This window comes from Epinephelus fuscoguttatus, linkage group LG13, assembly GCF_011397635.1.
Source record: "Epinephelus fuscoguttatus linkage group LG13, E.fuscoguttatus.final_Chr_v1".
NCBI classification, from domain to species: Eukaryota; Metazoa; Chordata; class Actinopteri; order Perciformes; family Serranidae; genus Epinephelus; species Epinephelus fuscoguttatus.
Genome location: NC_064764.1, coordinates 25,402,177 through 25,420,446, shown reverse-complemented (window position 1 = coordinate 25,420,446; position 18,270 = coordinate 25,402,177). Strand labels below are relative to the sequence as shown.

General features: G+C 44.2%; 2 protein-coding genes across 4 annotated transcripts in view; one reads left to right on the top strand and one right to left on the bottom strand.

Annotated features, from left to right (window-relative positions):
* Positions 1–658: 658 nt before the first annotated feature.
* acp6 (acid phosphatase 6, lysophosphatidic) lies at positions 659–9,918 on the top strand. 2 transcript variants are annotated; one of them, XM_049593846.1, is made up of 11 exons: positions 659–807; positions 3,495–3,720; positions 3,813–3,941; positions 4,672–4,802; positions 4,943–5,022; positions 5,109–5,196; positions 5,371–5,503; positions 7,436–7,536; positions 7,632–7,724; positions 7,820–7,985; positions 8,069–9,918. In XM_049593846.1, the coding sequence occupies exons 2-11, from the start codon at positions 3,502–3,504 to the stop codon at positions 8,201–8,203; spliced, it is 1,275 nt and encodes a 424-aa protein (XP_049449803.1). In that variant the 5' UTR covers positions 659–807; positions 3,495–3,501; the 3' UTR covers positions 8,204–9,918. The 2 variants fall into 2 exon arrangements, with proteins under 2 accessions (XP_049449803.1, XP_049449804.1); XM_049593847.1 differs by lacking the exon at positions 659–807 and adding an exon at positions 839–1,189.
* Positions 9,919–10,306: 388 nt separating this feature from the next.
* bcl9 (BCL9 transcription coactivator) overlaps positions 10,307–18,270 on the bottom strand; it is a 35,968-nt gene continuing 28,004 nt past the window's right edge. For both annotated transcript variants that reach the window (XM_049593844.1, XM_049593845.1), the window contains exons 5-10: positions 17,107–17,214; positions 16,780–16,966; positions 15,989–16,085; positions 13,696–15,877; positions 12,913–13,185; positions 10,307–12,760 (exon numbers count right to left, since the gene is read on the bottom strand). In XM_049593844.1, the coding sequence (XP_049449801.1) occupies positions 11,721–12,760; positions 12,913–13,185; positions 13,696–15,877; positions 15,989–16,085; positions 16,780–16,966; positions 17,107–17,214 (3,887 nt within the window). In that variant the 3' untranslated portion in view covers positions 10,307–11,720. The remainder of the gene's footprint in view (positions 12,761–12,912; positions 13,186–13,695; positions 15,878–15,988; positions 16,086–16,779; positions 16,967–17,106; positions 17,215–18,270) is intronic.

The window sequence follows — 18,270 nt, the reverse complement described above, 5'->3', positions numbered from 1 at the left end:
CCAAAAGGCAAAGTTTGAGATGTTGTTTTCTCTCTTGTCTTTATAACTTTAGAACAGTTGAAACAAAAAAAACTTTTTTGCCAGGTTAGGTTTTCTAAGTTTCTTCTTATAAAATAAAATAAAATAAAATAAATGTTAAAAAGAGGGGAAAATATGGAAAAATTAACATTTTCAAAGTAACTTCTTAAAAATCTGATTAGTGGCGATAAAAATACATTTCTAGCCAAATGCCTCTTCAATTTTGTGTACACATCTTTTATTATGGCTGTGACAGATTCAATGTTATTTATAAATTCTGTGATAAATAATTTGATAAAAATAGAATATATAGTAAATTAAAATGACAGCAAATTGTGTATTTTCTGGTGATGGGAATATTCTTGGCTTCCAATTTATTAAAAAAAAAAAAAACACTTGTGCGCAGAGCCATTAAAGCAGATGTTATATTTTGACTTTTTTTATTGTCACAAAAACCACAGTATTTGTTTGAGATTTACTTTATCATTGTGGCATGCAGATACACTTTTGTCCGGTAGGGGGCAGCAATACACGCTGATGCATCTTTTGCCCCACAATTATTTTTAACGAGGAAGAAGAAGGTGGTGGAATGATGTATTGTAGGGAAATGTAGTTTTAAGTGTGTAGCTGTCACCTTTACTTTCATTGCCGAGTGGCATCTGCTGCCCTACAGTTCCCGACATGTTCTCTGGCACGAACTGGTGTCAAGTTGCCGACTAAGAGTTGAATTTATCATTTATTAAACGCTGTTTTTTCAAGCAGAAGAACTTCATTACATCATTACATAAAGTAAGTAACGTTAGCTAGTTAGCGGTTAGCTTGACTGACCGTTGAGACGGAGGTCAAACTCCGTGTTATCGTGTTGTGTTGCAACTTGCTAGCTTTGAAAGAGTTAACGTTAGCCTGGTGCCGAGAGGTGTTTTCTTAACGTGCTTCGGGTAGCAACGAGTCTGTTGAAACGAATGAAGAAATGTTTATCTGCTAACAGTTAGCTTAGGATATCAGCTGTATCAATAGACCCAATCTCACAATACTGGGGAGTTTTGTGGCATAGTTTGGTCAGTCGTGGGGAAACATTTGACTAGTAGTAACGTTAGCTCTACTGCAACATCATCTTCATCCTTGACATCATTGGACTTAACAGGAAGTTACATTTTATCAGGTAACTCAGGTAAGTGGAGCTAAAACCATTAACCTGAGTACTTTTATCTGCTTTTTATTATGTAAACTGAATTTGAGAAATTGTAATGAGCATTTCCCACATTGTTAACACTTCATATACCAATTTTAAAAATCTGCAAATTAATTAATAATATAAAAATAGTTTGTTGCAGCTCATCCTAGCTGAAATGGTTAGTCCAGTGGTTCCCAGCCTCATTTCTAAAGGGACCCCTATCACTGATTGAGCTGAGGACCCCTGACTAAGTTATGTATTTTATGGATATATTATATTATATTTATTGCAGAACAATAAACGAACAGAACAACTGATAAACTGTACAAGTAACTCAAAAAGTGCATACAGTAACTGCAAGAATTGTGTGTTCTGTGAGCCATTTGGATGAAGTTTTGTCAGGGATAAGTTTTCCTGATATTTTTAGGTACTTTTTATACAATTATATATTATAAATCTATTGTATGAAATATTATGTATATTATGTACTATACATTTTTATATTTGTAATAATAACACATACTTATGAGAAGGAGGTTTTGTGAATATAGCTTGTTTTCCAGGTCGTCACTGTGCCCCTACTCTATGAGATTTTTTTAAGTTTATATCTTGAATACAGGGTGTCTACAGGTCCTTAAAATGCCTTAAATTTTCATAATTCAAGGCCTTAAAAAGTCTTAAATTGTTTTAAAATCAGATTGGATGGGTCTTACATATTTTCAGTCACCTAACTTTGAACATTTCTCCAGCCTGACAGACCCAGTGACTGTTAACAATCATTGGACAGACCGAAGAAATGCAATAATAAATAGCATTTATGACAGCGATGAGATTTTGTTTTGTTTTTACATAAAACACGTTAAACTTAGACTCACCCAATTGTTGTCATTTTTCCTTCTTAAGTCGTAAATTTAACTCAGTTATATCTGTAGACACTCTGGAATAATAACCTAAACTTTAAAAATAACAATTTAATTTAGTTTTCTTCACAGAAATTAATATAATACTGAGAAATTGGCGTACGTCATAGTTTAAAAAAGAAAAATCATACACCCCTTAAAATCAAGAAGGCCTCGAGACCCCCGGTGAAGCTTTGACGACCCTAAATAGGGGTTGGGACCCCCACATTGGGAACCAGTGGGTTAGTCAATTAATCAGTGATCTTAATAATCAACTTGATCGATCATTTTTGTCATTCTGTTAAGCAACTAAACTAAAAGTTCTTCTAACATGTTTTCTGTGATGATAAACTTACTATCTTCGGGTTTTGGAGTGTTGTTCAGACCAAACAAGCATTATGAATATGCCAGCTGCTGTAATTGTAATAGGTCACATTTACTATTTCCTGGCATGTTTTACACCAAGATGAATTGGTAGTGAAACTTGCTGTTGCTGCTGTCTTACTACAGAATACAGAACAAACTTGAGCTGGTTTGTTGCAAGACTGTTGTGTAACAGTAGGAAGCCTGAAAGCCTTTTTTAAAGCCACCAGTAAAATCAGAATCTGCTTTCCAAGTATGCAAACACATACAAGGAATTTGACTCCAGTTTTTGTTTCTCTCAATGTACATACGAATGAAGGCCTAGACATAGTGCTAAAAAGAAGGACAAACATAATACACAAACATTAATGTATGCAAGAAGTATATGCTTATGTATATAAACAACTATAACATTTGTAGACTGTAAGATAACAGTGCAGTGTTGAAGAGTAAAGCTGCAATGATAGTCAGTTGATAGATTTGTTAACTGGAAAAAAATAATTGCCTATTTTGATTGTCAATTAATTATTTAGGTTATTTTTCATTTGCTGGTAGCTTTTTAAATGTGAAGATTTGCTGCTTTTCTTTGTCATTTATGATCGTCAATAAGGAGGTCTTTGGGTTTTGGACTGTTGGTTGGACAAAAGAAGCAGTAGGAAGACGTCATTTAGGGCCGTGGGAACTTGTGATTGCATTTTGACTTTTTTTTTTTTTTTTTGCAGAGTGCAAAGGGTACTGGGATAAATGTGGAATAATTCGTGTAACTGGTTGCCTTACACATTTAGTTGGATGGTAATGACTTTACATCTAGTTTGCTTAGCTTTGTATTTGACAGTTATGATATTTACATGTTAAAAAAAAACTGCACAGGGGGTGTTAGTGTTAGAAGGTTACTACACAGGGTTTGTTCCTGAAAATGATTATTTCTGTTAATGTTACTGTCATCATAATAAAGTTCTTCTTGATCTTCCTCTTGTATTAACCCTAATGTGTGTAGTAATAGTTAATTCAGACACTAAAACAATTTGTTTTGTTCACAGCGCAGCCATGAGGAAGGTTTGGACCAAAGCAGGTGTGTTCGGCTCGGCGTCAGTGATCTTTGGTTCGATGTTGTGGTCGCAGAAGAAGACTGAACCAGACCACCCCGCTTCCGGTTCCTCTCCTGCTGACACAAACACCAGATCTCCCTACGAACTGAAACTGGTCCAAGTCGTGTTCCGACACGGTGCTCGAACACCGCTGAAGTCAATACCTGATGTGATGGAGGTAAAACTTTTCATCAGCTCATTAAGTGCTTGTGTCTATACAAAAAAAGATGTCTGTATATAACAACTTTGGACATGTTTGTCTTGTCAAAGGCCCAGTGGGTGCCGACTCTCTTGGAGCCTCCGGCACACACCCACATCAACTATGAAGTGACAGATCTTGATGGTGGCCCCAGGCCCCCGGCTCTTGTGGAAGACAGCTACCGGAAAAACACGCTGACCGTGAGTAGGTGTGTTGTGTGGTGTTGAATGCATTGAGATAAGAAGGTGTGGACAGAACGAATTCAGGTGCAGGAACTTGTGGAGCTGGTTCTTGGTAAGAGGCTTTGTGGAAGGATAATGGCCAAATAGCTGGATAACGGCAGATGTGAAGATATGCAGCAGCTAGAAAAGTGTCATTAGATATTGTTGTGCATGTGCCAGGGCCTTGTGCAATCTGGCACGGTGACAGGTTAATACCTGCTGCGATGAAGGCCTGCTGTTTTATATGTAAAGCAGGTTGTGACAAGAGATTCTGGATTTAATACTTTTTATAGATCTGCATATGGATGTTCTTGTCCGTCATAGTTTTGCAGCATCGTGTGGATTCAGCAGCCTTTCTCCCTCTAGTGGCCACTAGGATTCATTACACAGCCTTACAGATGACATTAAAGTGCATTCATTCATTCACCTCCTCTCTGTAATGCTGCTGAACTGTGTGTAGAGCCTCCCAGTGAGACATCTCTGCCAGCCACTGTGTCCATGGAAATGATAGTTTCCTGTGCTGAGTTAGCTGCTTTGCTAAAGAGCTTTACTGCACTGGATTTAGCTTAGAAAACTAAATCCCACAATGTGGACTCCTGCCATCCTTGTCTCACGTTCACTCTGGCTTCCTGCATGCCGTGGCAGGTGTGTGTGTGTCTGTTTAGGCCACATCTGAGTAAAACCTGATCCTGTTTGTTGCACTTGGCAGGGTGGCACGTACCCCGGTCAGCTGACCACAGTGGGCATGCAGCAGCTGTATGAGCTGGGCAAGAGACTGAGGAGGAGATACATTGAGGAGAGTCCTTTCCTCAGCTCCACCTTTAGCCCGACGGAGGTCTAGTAGGTGTTGTTATTGTACTTTTCCGTGCACTACAGCTTTGATACATTGTGTTTACGAGCGTAGTACAAAGGACATCAGCCCTAAATGCTTTACTATTTTGAAGCTGGCTGCCTTCCATGACCTGTTTTTCCATTTTTAGTGTTCGCTCCACTAACATTGTGAGGACCATTGAATCTGCCAAGTGCCTGGTAGCAGGGCTCTTCCAGCAAAAACAAAAAGGTAGGGTAGAAATCCATAAAAGCATGGTGTTGTTTATTATATTCTGAATGCTCCTCTAATCAGTTTCTGTAATTTTCTACTTAAAGAAATCGTGCCTATATTAACAACGGATGCAGAATCTGAAATCTTGTATCCTAACTACCACGGATGCAAGCTGCTCAAATCCCTCGGCAGGTACGTGGAGTGTATTTTCATCCCAGGCCTCAAACATCCCATGCACTCTCTACCCCAAAAACAGGAATCCAGAATAATGTGTGGTGCAAAATTATTAGCAGAGTTGAGATGCCTCTGACAGCTTGTCATGGTGTGTCTGTGTTTCGCGGCTGACACTGTGTGTGTTCTGTGCAGCCACCGCTGGGCAGAGTCGGCCACTCTGCCAGACATTGCAGCAGACCTGCAGAGCATCCAGAACGCACTGGGCATCGCTGCTCACCAGCGCATCGACTTCATCCTCATTAGGGACGACATGGTTGCCAGAGAGGTGACACCGCCGCATCATGATTCATATGACTTTTATTCGGTCTCACCACAAGCTTTCAGAATACATACGATTATTATGAAGACTTGGCCTGGCTGGAGGCAGCAACCCAGCAAGCCGCTCGTTATGTAAGATGAAACTCCACAACAGGGTTCATCAAGTTTTTAACAAGCTAAAATAACAGATTCAGCATGATTTGAGTTTAAACATTGACAGTATTTACACATAGCTGCAATTGAAGATATCCTAAAATAAGTTCTAATTCAGTCAATGACAGAAATACATTACTGGAACCAGAGACTGCATTTCACATATCAGACTTTAGGGCCATGTTTTGTAGGTGTTCAAATAACCATATTGTACTGTAAATGTGCACATTGGGGCGACCAGTAGATCTGAAACAAGACTGAAGGTGTGTCTTTATTGGCCTTTCCTGAATTTTCCCACGCTGTGCAAAGCCAACTACTAAAATCTTACCTAACATTCTGGCTGAGCGTGTTTGGGTTCGACTTTCAAACTAACAGACCAATTAAAGCAACACATTTCTAAGTCAATGCATCCATAAACCAGTCAAAGCTGGGGTAGGCAGAAATCTGGAAAGGGCAAGAAAGAAGGCAGGATTTAGAAATGCACCCTCCTCCCACTCTGCTCCTGCAGCTCACCTCTCTCTCCTCTCTGTCCTAAGCTCCTCCCACAACCACAGGCATATGCACGCGTTTCATACAGTAACACTGATTTATTTATTCCTATTTCACTGTAGAGTTGCATGCTGGTCTTCCGCTCAGCCCCTTCTTGCCCCGCTTTCTCTACCTTTCTGTTTCTCACAGCACAAATGGGATAAGAATTTGCAAGCTAACGTTAGCCACCCCACCATCCCTCCATCTCACTCCCTACAACTGTGGTCTGCTTTAGCGGGAGTAGAGCTAGCAGCAGCTCAGGAGCCGGACCTTTGGTCAGCGGCTGAAGCAGTTTGAATTCCGCCAGCCCCTTAGCACCAGGTGTCACAGTGGGTAACGGCAGCCGCAGAAAGTTTGCTAATCCAGCAGGGAGTCAGGGATGTAAGCTCCCCTGTAGCTGGCGTTTGCGCGGCTGTATTGCAGTCGCTACGGCTGCTGACTAGGGGTTCATCTCAGGAGCTGTTGCCTGCTCTCCTCCCGATAGGTGGGGAGTGAGATGGAGTACACACTGTCGTTTGTGGCTCGAGCTGACATTAGCTAGGCCCACAAAAACATGAATATGAGCCGCAGCTGTGAGCCTTTACCTCTGGTTAGCAGAAGGCTAAACTATTAGCAACATTTTCTGTCCATTACTGAAACGCGTTAATATTGAGACGTGTTTTGTTTCCTTTATCGTCAGACTCTCTTTTCTTTTTGAGAAGTGGGTCTTCCTTTTTTGGGTTGCTTTGCAGTGTAGGCAGTCGTTGTAAATGCTGGAATAGCAACTTTCTCTGCAGGACTGTCCTGCATTGAATCAGGCTTTTACCAAAGCGACGTACACACGCATCTGCAACTCTCCAATCACGAGCTACATTTTCCAAAGCCTGAAAACAGAGCCAAGAGGAGGTGCAGAATTCTATTTTATTCCCAGAACAACTGAATCACAATATACTTCAAGTTTATTGTGGAATTTTTGCCCCATTAAGCCAAAATTAAACTGCCAACCCGAGCTTTAAATAGAAAATAAAGCTTCTGGTGAATTTTTCTCTCACGGCTAAAAATTGACACCCTGTCTATTGTAAGTCGCCCGCAGTAGACACCACTTTGTAAAATGACTATGATGAAGGGGAAACTGGGTTAAAAAAAAATCACATAATAACACGACAACTCTGGAAAACGTTAGCAAACCTTCAGTCATGTTGGAAGTTTCCTTTCTGAGGCTTGTGTTGCTTTGCAGCATCGCTGATACTGACTGTGTCAAGTCTCTGCACATTAACAGACACATGGCCTGCCCTGCCCATCAGTGCTGGACACCTGGAGGAATACAGTGGAACAGAGAGCAGTTGACATGATCTGCCATGTGTTTGAACCCAGCAAGAGGTCAGATTAAGTCAGCCAGAGGAGGGGCTTTTGAATGTAGACCATTTGTTTCATGTGCAACAGACCACTATTAATTCTCGTGCTTTTTTTTCCAGGGAGAACTTGAAGCTGTGTGTTGGACGCCTCCTGCACATACTTTTAACCAACATAGATGAGAAAGTACAAGGCACCTCATCAGAGCCAAACAGGTTGGACACCTCTGGACGGATACACCCGTTTGTTGCACAAACTTGATTGTGTTTGTTCTTTATATGTCCCTCTGTTTAAATCCTCCCTACAACAGGAAACTATTTTTGTACTCTGCACACGACACTACTTTGATTCCCTGTCTGATGGCTCTGGGGGTGTTTGACATGAGATGGCCACCGTATGCCGCTGACATGACTCTGGAGCTGCACCAACAGCAGCAGACCAACAAGTCCTTCGTTAAGGTGTCATACGTGGGTGAGGTAAGGGGTGAGAATATGTTTATTGATAAGCTGCTGCATTTTTCCCCGTTGTGTTTTACTCTAAGTTGCTTGTCTCTCTGTAGGATCTACTTATACCAGGTTGTAGTGGAGTCTACTGCCCACTGGAGGAGTTCAAACAGGTCCTCTCAGCATACTCACTGAGCTCTGACCTCTACCAGTCACTTTGTAACAGCACAGAGGACCTGACCGATCCCTGAACCCTCAGCAAACGGTCACGTCTCAACACAGTGCTACTCATGACATTACACTGTAACAGGTATCACGCATCATGTTTTTTTACGTCCTCCATTTCTCACTCCATCCAACCAGCATCATCAGGGGAAACTTGTTAGGTGTCATAGTCCTGGATCACAGCCTGAAGTTTTTTCAGTTCATATCACTTTTAACTTCAATGATAATTGCTAATCTTGATGAAACCGTGGCAGTAGAATGTTCCACTAAGGTATTAATTTAATGATTATGGCATATTGACAAGTGTAAGTGCAGAATTATTAAGCTATACAGTGTTTACGTGATATCAGATGCTTTAGTGCACAGGTGTCAGTTTGCATGCACTTAATCTGTTTGGCTTGATGATGAAGGATCCGTGTTTTTCTTATTGTCGACAAAACCCAAAAGACTAAAACCAACAATGTCTCCCAGTGCCGTCACAAATCTTTTAAAGCAAATGACAAATACATACTGAGTTTTTTTAAAAGTCTAAGTAATTTGTTAAAACGGCTAGATGCTACTTTTAAACTGGAGTAAATTGTGCACTTGTTGGAGACTATTTTCAGCTGTGGATTGATAAACATTTGGTGATCTAGAGAGTGTTTATTGCATTAGGATTGTGGATATGTAAAGAGAACTGGAGGCAGGGCTGCGTTCATGCCTATAGAAGTCGCTCAGTGGTGCACGCAGCAAAAAAGTTTGACTTCTTAGGTGTAAAATTACCCAGGTAGTCCGCTTTGTTGGACCCATAGTGCACACATCCTGGTGCTTAATTTAATCCCGCCTCCTAAATGGTCATTTTCAGGCTTACTATGTCAGTTCAGAATAACTCTGGATCCTACTATGAGTGAATTTTACAAGTTTTAAGACATAATGATTTAAATAAAGGCTGTTTTTGCATTTGTACTAGGAAATTGATGTACCTTAAAAAATGTCTGCTGATTTACTACAGATTTCTCTTTGTCAAATAAGCTTCAAAGCCTGGCACTGTTCCTTGGGGCTTCATCAGGGTAGTGTGCGGTATCTGTGACTGACTCAACAGAAACCTCTGCGCCATGTTATTTGCAGTAAAGGAACATACTCCTGCATGTATCGCTATTGCAAGGAGGGTTTGCCAACTCATGTAATACCCAATAGTAGGATGAATTAATTGTTGGTTTTACTCTTTTGGGGGTCTGCTGAAAAGAAAAATACAGATTATCAGCCTTTTCTTTAGAAGTTCAAACCACTGCTGCTGTTTATGTTTACGCTAAAATATGGATGTCAAATGTTGACTACTGTGGCATCATCAATGCTGGTAACTGCAAGTATTCTGCTTATTTGGTCGTCTTCATGAATCATGATCAGATCTTTCATTTTCCATAATTTCATTCCTCAGGGGAATACTAAGCAGCTCATGTACTGTATCTAATTTGGGGAATGTACATTAGTGTGTAGGTGAATGTCCTCATAACCATGTTGAATCTACAAAAAATGGAATAATTCTGCTACGGTGTATTTCAAGAGTGACACGTTATATCGCCTTCTTGTAGGGGTTTGTTGGTACCATCAAACCCGAGTATAATGTACTTGTGATTACATGCCCATTATACAGACCTGTGATACTACTGTGTTACAATAACACACATTGTACCTCATCAGCGGGAGTTTCCTGTGCCCTGCTGCTTAAAGTGTAAAGGTTTGGATTAGTGAGTCATAAATAAAGGTTTTGATCACTGTTAAGTTTCTTTTTCTTCTTTGGGGCTTTTTACTTTTCCTACCAGCAGAGTGAAACGTCAACACGGGTTAGTAAAGCACTAGTTTAGTAGAGTTGAAGTGCATCAACGTGCTTGCATCTATTTTGGAAGTGTGGTGTCCTCTCAAAGTAGCTCAGAGTCGCTAAGTACCTGCTGATAAAATGTCAACTTGACAATGCTGCTTCTCGGTATGACTTGCTCTCTTTGTCCCAGCTCAATGTTGGGAAGGTGGTTTGACGTGTAAAATGACAAAGACACCACCTGGTCCACATGACTGACTAGATGTGAATAGTCAGGAGCCACGTGGACCCATACATGCACACACACACACACACACTCCATAGACAACATGTATATACCAAAACAATATCTTTTATTTGTAGTCCATCACCACAGCCCTGGTAGGCTATTCTGCACCAAAGCCAATGGAGAAACACATGACAAGCTTATACAATAGAGAAAAGAGAGGAAGTCAACTGGATGGTAAGCAGTACGTGTTTACATTTCTGCGTGTCTCGCTCCGGACACCACACCTGCCTTGCTAAATTTTTTTACCAGATCTACCTAGCTCTAGTTCTATAATACCTGGCATACCTGCTTGTGGCATTCAGCCACTCCTGTCCCATTCTGCTGACCATTGGGGGGGATTATTGCTGTGGGAATGATTATTACCCAGAGTCAACAAGAGAGTCAAAACAAAACAGGAACACAACAGGAACAAGAAGAACACACATAGCACATCTGGGTATTAGCAGTTATTCACGCTGGCGAAAGTTGAGTCCTGAAAGTTTTGGAGCACCAAGTCAAAATGTCATCGACAACTTGAAATGGACTGGGGATTATCGTTGTGCTGCAAAGCTGCCAGGATCCTCACACTTAATGTGTTGCTCTCAATGGTAAAAATAGAGAAAGAAGACGCTTTCTGCAGACGGTCCATGTTTGTGCTTTTTTAATAATACTATTATCTTAATGAGGTCATAGTTTGGTTTGTTATACACTGGAGTTACAAAGGAAATTAAAATAGACTAAAATTCGAATAGCCCACCAATGGTAAACAGTACAGTATTTTTAGGGGGCATTCCTCCCCCAATGAAAGTTGGGTAAGAGGAGTTGAGAGGTCACTGATAGAATGCCTATACATACAGACACATACATACATACCACACAAACATACAGCCTGTCAAGCACACACACGCACTCCCACACGTATATACTGTACAGAAACAGTCAAAACAATGGAGCGAGAGACAAGATGGAGTTCCACTAAAGTCTTCACAAAGCACAAATTCTTCTTATTCCTTTCTCTTGTTCCATACCATTTCATGACAAATTTTGTTTTTTTTAAATTTGAAAAAAGTAGACATATACTGTAGCATCTCCACGCTGACTTTGAGTTAGGTTGATTCCTCTTTGATGTTGAAATTCATCTTTATAGTCAGATAATCAAAAAACACAAGAACAGTTTTTGCGAAATTGATGCACAACAATCCCATACATTCTGAAGTTCATGAGTTAAAATTAAATGTTCTTGTGGCAAAAGTACTCCAATCTGGGCCTGTCCGAGTCTCCACTGGAATAGTTCCCACAGGACATTACTAGGTGACTGGTTAGCTCCACTCTGTCCGTTTCTAGGTACATCCTCTCTCTCGTATTATACTTCCTTTACTTGAGTCCATCAGAGTTTTCTGAACACTCTCCACACAACATCACCTTTACTCCATCCTTGTGTATTGTCCAAGAACATTCTACATACAAGGTTTCTGTTGGATTAGAACATTCCAGGGCCCGGACTGAACCCCATGTCCATGTCACGTGGCCTCATCTGACCCCCCATCATCATTGTCTGCTGTGGGGGGCCGCCCATGCCCTGCAGTGACATCATCATGTTAGGTGAGCCGCCAGGGCCTGGGTGGGCCATTTGTCTCCCCTGCATCATCCCTCCCGGACCCCCAGGAGACATCATCCGGTGCTGGGGGCCCATCATGCCTTGGCCCATGAATCCTGGTGGCCGCATCGAGTTGTGGCCAGGGTTGCCCATTGGCATGTCTTGGGGGCCCATTCCCCCACCAGGCCCCCCTGGCATCCCCCCCATCCCCTGCATGGACATCCCCATCCTCGGTGGACCGTCGCCCATCATGCCCTGCATGGGGAAGCCAGAAGGGTGTGGTGGTTTCCCCCCAGGGTTGTCTCCCCCACCTCGGGGGAAGTAAGACAGAGTCTGGCTGGGCTTCTCTGATGGGATTATCCTGGACAGGTCAAACTCAGGAATGCCAGATGCTCCTGGTCGCATCACCTCATGAAGATCTGCTTCACTGAATCCACCTTGCATGTTGTTGAACTCTGGCCCTCCAGGGGTATTAGGCTTGCACATACCCCCATCACCCCCTCCCCCATGAGGCATGTTCCCCATTCGTCCTCCCATAGGTCCTCCTTCTCCCTGGAAGCCCATGGGATGGCCAGGGAAACCTTGGGGGCCAGGACCGTTGTGCGGGGAGAAAGGGCCTTGCTGGGAGGGGGACTGGGTGAGGGGGTATGCCTGGCTTCGGTGAGGGTAACCCATGCGTCCCTGGGGCATCATTTGGGGGTTCCCCATACCAGGGTCTTGGGGATTTGGTGGTATCATCATGCCATGAGGCATCATGCCTGGGCCCATATTAGGGGCATTGGGAGAGGGCATCTGTGGGGGCATACCATGGGAGAGGGGCTGGGATCCCATTGGATTCATACCCAGAGGGCTGAGGGCAGACATGGGTCCGGCGTTTCCAGGTCCCATCATACGTGGATTGCCTTGATGATTCATTGCCATACCTGTGTGTGCAAGACAAAAAGGAGTGATTATATATTCAGTACACACACTTGTGAAGCAGATCAAATGAGGATTAATATAAATATGGCCCGAGGTGGGTGGAATTGGAAATAAAAAATTAAACAACAAACAAAAGATATTTCAGATGGCTTACCATTATTGTTTACTGACGGCAGGTTAGGGGAGCGGGCAGGGGGCGAGTCGTCATCAGAACTGGCAACAGTCTTTATGGCATCATGGTAGAGTGGGGTGGAGCTGGGCATTGCAAACTTGGACATGCGTGACATCATGATGGAGAGAGGGTTCTGGGATAGAGTTGGCTCAGGGGGTATGGTGTACGGACTGCCAGACGGGACGTTGCCTGGGAGGGACATGGAGCCAGATGGAGCCCCTGATGAAGGAGGAGCTGAGGGAGGGCCGTTACCACCTAGAGGACGGCGTGATGAGAAAGAGAGGACATGACAAAGAGATGATGAATCTTACCAGTTGAGACTTTTAATTCTCTGGCAGATTGTTTTTTTTATCTGTGAAGTTATGCAGCAACAGTGTGTGGTACTTGGGGCTCATGAGATCTAAATTCTGTGGCCACAAGAGGGAGCCACTGAACCATCACCCACACAACCCCACCCCTCACACAGATGTGTTAACTTGAATGAGACATGCATTTGATAAATAGCCTCCAGATCTATTTTATTTGCATTTTTCAATTTTGTGACTTCCTATTTCAAAAGGAGAGTGACGTTAGATATTTAACATGTGATATTAATGATCAATAACTAAAAATGCAAATAAAATTCAACACCAAACCATTTACAAAAGACAGCCTGCTATTCACTGATGTGATTTATAATATATAACGATACACTGAAAAAAAGGGGATGGAAAATAAAGCAAACCAGGTGCTGTTGAAAACAAAAAGTAGAAGAGACTGTTTTACCTTGCTCCATGCTCCCCATCATGTTTGGTGAAGTGATACTAAGCGGAGGCTTGCCACCCTGAGGTGGTACTCCAGGACTCTGCATGGGTGGTTTTGGTGAGGATGCCCATCCTGGAGAGGGGTTTGGAAGAGAAGGAGACCTCATATGAACAGGAGAGGCACCAGCTGATCCCATCATGGAGTGGGGAGACTTCATTGGTGCTGAAGCTGGCGGAGGTGGAGGGGCACTGGGGCCTGTGGGACCAGTGAGCATACCAGCCAGCTGGGACGGTGTCTGAGGGGATTTAAGGTTTCCAGAGGGCGAACCCATCATGGGGGACTGCACTTGTCTCAGAGGTGGGGACTTAAGTGGGTTGATACTGGGAGAGTTCCCCCCTCCTGCTTGGACATTCAGATCTGCTGGCTTGCGGCCCCTCTGACCTTGTGAAGGGCCACCAGAAGGGGGGAGGTGGTTCATACGGCCGTTACCTCCTGTCGGTGTAGATCTGTGCTCTGGACCAAAAGCTTGGTCTGCATGTGGACCCCTCATTCCTCCAGGACCCCCTGGGAAGGGCCGCCCAGGCCCCATAGGAAAGTCTCCTGGCTGTGCCTGCTCAGGGAAAGGGGGACCCTGCATGGGCCGGCCTTGTGGACCCATGTTCTCCATTGGAGGTCCTCCACCTCCTCTCATTCTCATGATCTCGTCAGGACTCATATTCATGGAGGGATCTCGTAGCTTTGAAGGGTGCATATGAGGTCCTGGTCCAGGGCCGGGTCCCATGCCAAACTCAGGCCCCATTTCCCTTCCCCCCATTCCCTGGAGCCTAGAGGATGGACTCATAGGACCATCACCAGGCATTCTGGGAAACATGCCCATGCCATTACCAGGTTCCATTCCACCTCTTTGGTGCCCCATCATCCTTTGCATGTCCATCATCATCCCTGGAGGGAGGCCCTTCTCTCCACCCATACCTTGGTGAAACATCGCTTCTTGAACTGACTGAGGATTTGGAAAACGCTCACCACGACCCCCTGGACCAGCAAACATTCCCCCAGGTCCACCAGGGAAGCCACGTGCATCCCCCATCCTGGGAGGCATGTCGTCAGGCCAGCCCATTCCAGGCCTTGGGGGTCCCTCCATCTCAGGATTCATCATACCAGAGAAGCCAGGCATCCTCTGCATATGTGGCGGCATACCCCTGGGGCCAGGGCCCATACCCATGCGCTCCTGGTAGTGCTCTGGTGGACCACCTGGTCCTCCCCACATCTCTCCTGGGCCCATCTGGTAGGGAGGCGGTGGCCCTCGCATCATGCCCCGTGGACCATGGGGATGCATCATCATGTCTGGAGGAAGTGGCCGATGTTGCATTTCTTGTTTCTTCCTCTTCTCTTCGTAAAACTCTTGCTGTAGCTTCAACCAAGCCACCTGTTCTGGGGTCATCTGATCTCCATCTCCACAGCCCCCTGGACCCCCCATGTGTGCACCCATTTCATCTTGTGGAAACGGGGGCATGTCCCTGGGACCGTGAGGAGGGCCAAAGGGTGGACCTTGTGGACGAGGTCCTCCTGGCCCACCGGGTGGTCCGAGGCTCTGAGACTGCGCCATCATAGCCTGTAGGGGGCCCTGCTCAGACCTACGGGGTGCACCATCAGGGCCTCCATCATGAGGTCCACTATGAGACTGCGGGGGCCCAGCTGGTGGAGCATCACGGTCATCAGGGAAAAGCATGCGCTGAATGTCTCGCAAGGTCTGCAGGGAGCGCTGGCGATGCTCCAACTGTTCTTGGGACAGACCCTCCGTGTTGGCCTCCATGTTCAACAGCTCCTGGGCCAGCTGCTGCTGTTGTTGCTGCTGCTGGGGTGTCAGACCTGCTCCACCAGAACCTCCACCCTGCCCTCCTTCACCTGCTGGTGGAGGGTTGAGGCCTGCCTCAGGTTGGGTGACAGGGGCCTGGTCAACTGGAGCTGTAGTGTTACTGGGGCTACTGCCGGGAAGATTTTTGGATTCCATGCCTGCAGAGGATGACCCTTCCTGTGGAAGAACACCAGATGGGGTCCCTTGGTTTGAAGGCTGGGATGGGGCTGGCTCTGCCATGCCAGGTAAGGACGGCTTGGATCCAGGCTGGTGGCTCTGATCTTGGGCGTGGGACGGGGGTTGCGGGGGAGGCTTGGAGTCATTTCGAAGGGTGCTTGCTGCATTGTTCTTTAACAGAGAGTGACACAAATAAGATTAAGTTGTGACACTCTCATGCAGGATGTTGATATATGAAAGCATATATGTGTGTGTTACAAAAGGGCCTGTGTGTGTCTTTACCAGGAGGAGGTGAGCTTTGTCCTTGCTGTTGGAGATGTTTTTCATGTGGAAGGCAATGATGTTTTCTGTATGGCCAGTTAGGACTGCATCAGCTGCCCTGAGGACAAGAAGGCAGACAGTCAGATATCAGTCATCAGACACAATAAATATATATGTGTATGTGTGTGTGTGTGTGTGCCCATTTGAGAGACGGTGAGCCGGATGAATGAGTACTAGATGGGACCATGAAGGTAAAACCAAGGTCAACAGACTAAGCAACCTATTGCACGCACACACACACACACACCTTCCACTGAGCATCCACATCTTTGATCTGTAATTCCCAACAGAGTGTCGATCTAAGTGTACATTCCCACTGAGAAACACACACACGCTTGTGCAGATACACACAATGGATTTAGGCTATAACTGGGAAAGTTGGGGGAAGGAAGAGAAGGCTGGGGAAGCAAGTATCTCATTGCCATACACACAAACAGCTGCAACAAACATCAAAGACAACAACAACCACTGATGACACGGGCACAGTGATATACTTCAGGCAATTGACATTGTTAGTAATTCCATTTAATTCTGAACTGCAATTCCACAAAGGGTTTGACTGTGGGTGTATGTTTTGCTTATGTAAAAAAGGGGTTTAAGTATTGAGATGATGATTCCATTAGCCTGTCTACACATATTAATAGTTAAAACATGTTGAGATAAACTTTAAATACTTATCACTTATCTGAGTTACAATAGTAAGGACGATACAAACTGCAACAGATACAAATGTGAACGCTCAGCTTCCTTACTTGTTGGCCATCTCTGTGGTGAAGACATAGACGAGTTTTGTGCCTGGTTTCTGGCCACTTGCAGGTTCTGTTGTGGAGCCCTGGCCTCCCAGTGTATTGTGGGAGGGCGTGGAGGAGCGACTGAGTCCGGCGTTGGAGGTAGAATGTGTGACAGAGTCCTGGGGCTTCACGTCGCTGGAGTTACAGTCTACAGGGAGATAAAAGGGAAGACTTTAGGACCGGCACAGGCTTATGGGCAATGTAGTTCTACTGAGGAGTTGTCATGAGTCAAGTTGATCAGCGGAGGGACTGCTATGCATGCTTGGATGCACACGTTAACACACTTACTGAAGAATCCTTTGTCATCTTCGTCACTTTCTCCCCCAGAGCACCAGTCAGCTCCACTGTACGGCTGCCTCCTCTCTGCCACACACATCCTCTTCACCCTACTGCTGTCTGTATATACACACACATACACACACACACACACACACAATTATCAGTGGACTTGGGTTTATCTGTGCAAGTGAAATTGAGGGACTACAAAGTATATTTTCCAACATGTCCAACTGTTGCCTTCTCTAGATGAAGAGAAAATAAATATATGTGAAGCACTTTTCTAAATTAAGTTATGCAGTGGGAAAGGATAAAAGAAACATAAACCAACCATGGGCAGTAATTAGAGTTTGTGCCATTTCTGTCATTAATCACCACTAAATAAATCCTCTACAGGAAATAATATGTGTAGATAATCTGGTGAGTAAAAATATTTAAAATTGTCTCAGATATTTAAATTCACACCATCAAACTTCAAGACTCCTAGACTTTCTCGTGAGACAGGGTTGAAAAAATCCCATCACAATCTGATGTTACCCGTTTTTTTAATCTAAGATGTGATTCAAGCCATGGAGGTGTTCCTGAACATCATATCACAAATGTTTACAATTTAAAATGCACGCAGTGTACTGATGACCCCGGTCCTTGCCCCACTCTAACCCTGTTTATCCTGAGATTGCTGCAGGAGTGTGAGCTCTGGGCTAGCGACAGTTTGTGAGAGTCCGCCTTCACACACACAGTGACAGGGCTAACTGTGCAACACATGGCTAACACTACCTAACAGTTATTAACGGACTTTGCGACAGAGTCAAGCCTTTTTGTTGTCACTTCGTTGAAACAGCTTGGAATTGGATGTTAGCCGCTGCTCCTGTGTTAGCTTGTGCTAAGTGGGCAGATGTTGAACTGACAAGCTCTGCTTTTTTCACCTTGTTTATCGATGCCATCACAATTATTTGGCTTTTTAAAATACGTCAGAAACTCAGCTGCCATGGCATTGTGTAGCAATATAGCTTACTGATGCAATGGCTACTGCAAAGAGGTAACCTCATACGTGAGATCAAAGACAAGACTAGACAATAGCAGCTACTATACACATGCCATTAACTGGATGGGGGTTTAAATTAAAGTTACTATAGATCGCCCTCAGTGTTCTAATCTGTCAAAATGACAGATGGC

Excerpts from the sequence above, each read along its gene's own strand:
- acp6 (XM_049593846.1), top strand. The coding sequence starts at position 3,502 with ATGAGGAAGGTTTGGACCAAAGCAGGTGTGTTCGGCTCGGCGTCAGTG. Across the intron at positions 5,504-7,435 it reads ACGACATGGTTGCCAGAGAG|ACACATGGCCTGCCCTGCCC; the intron begins GTGACACCGCCG and ends GCACATTAACAG. Across the intron at positions 7,986-8,068 it reads AGGTGTCATACGTGGGTGAG|GATCTACTTATACCAGGTTG; the intron begins GTAAGGGGTGAG and ends GTCTCTCTGTAG.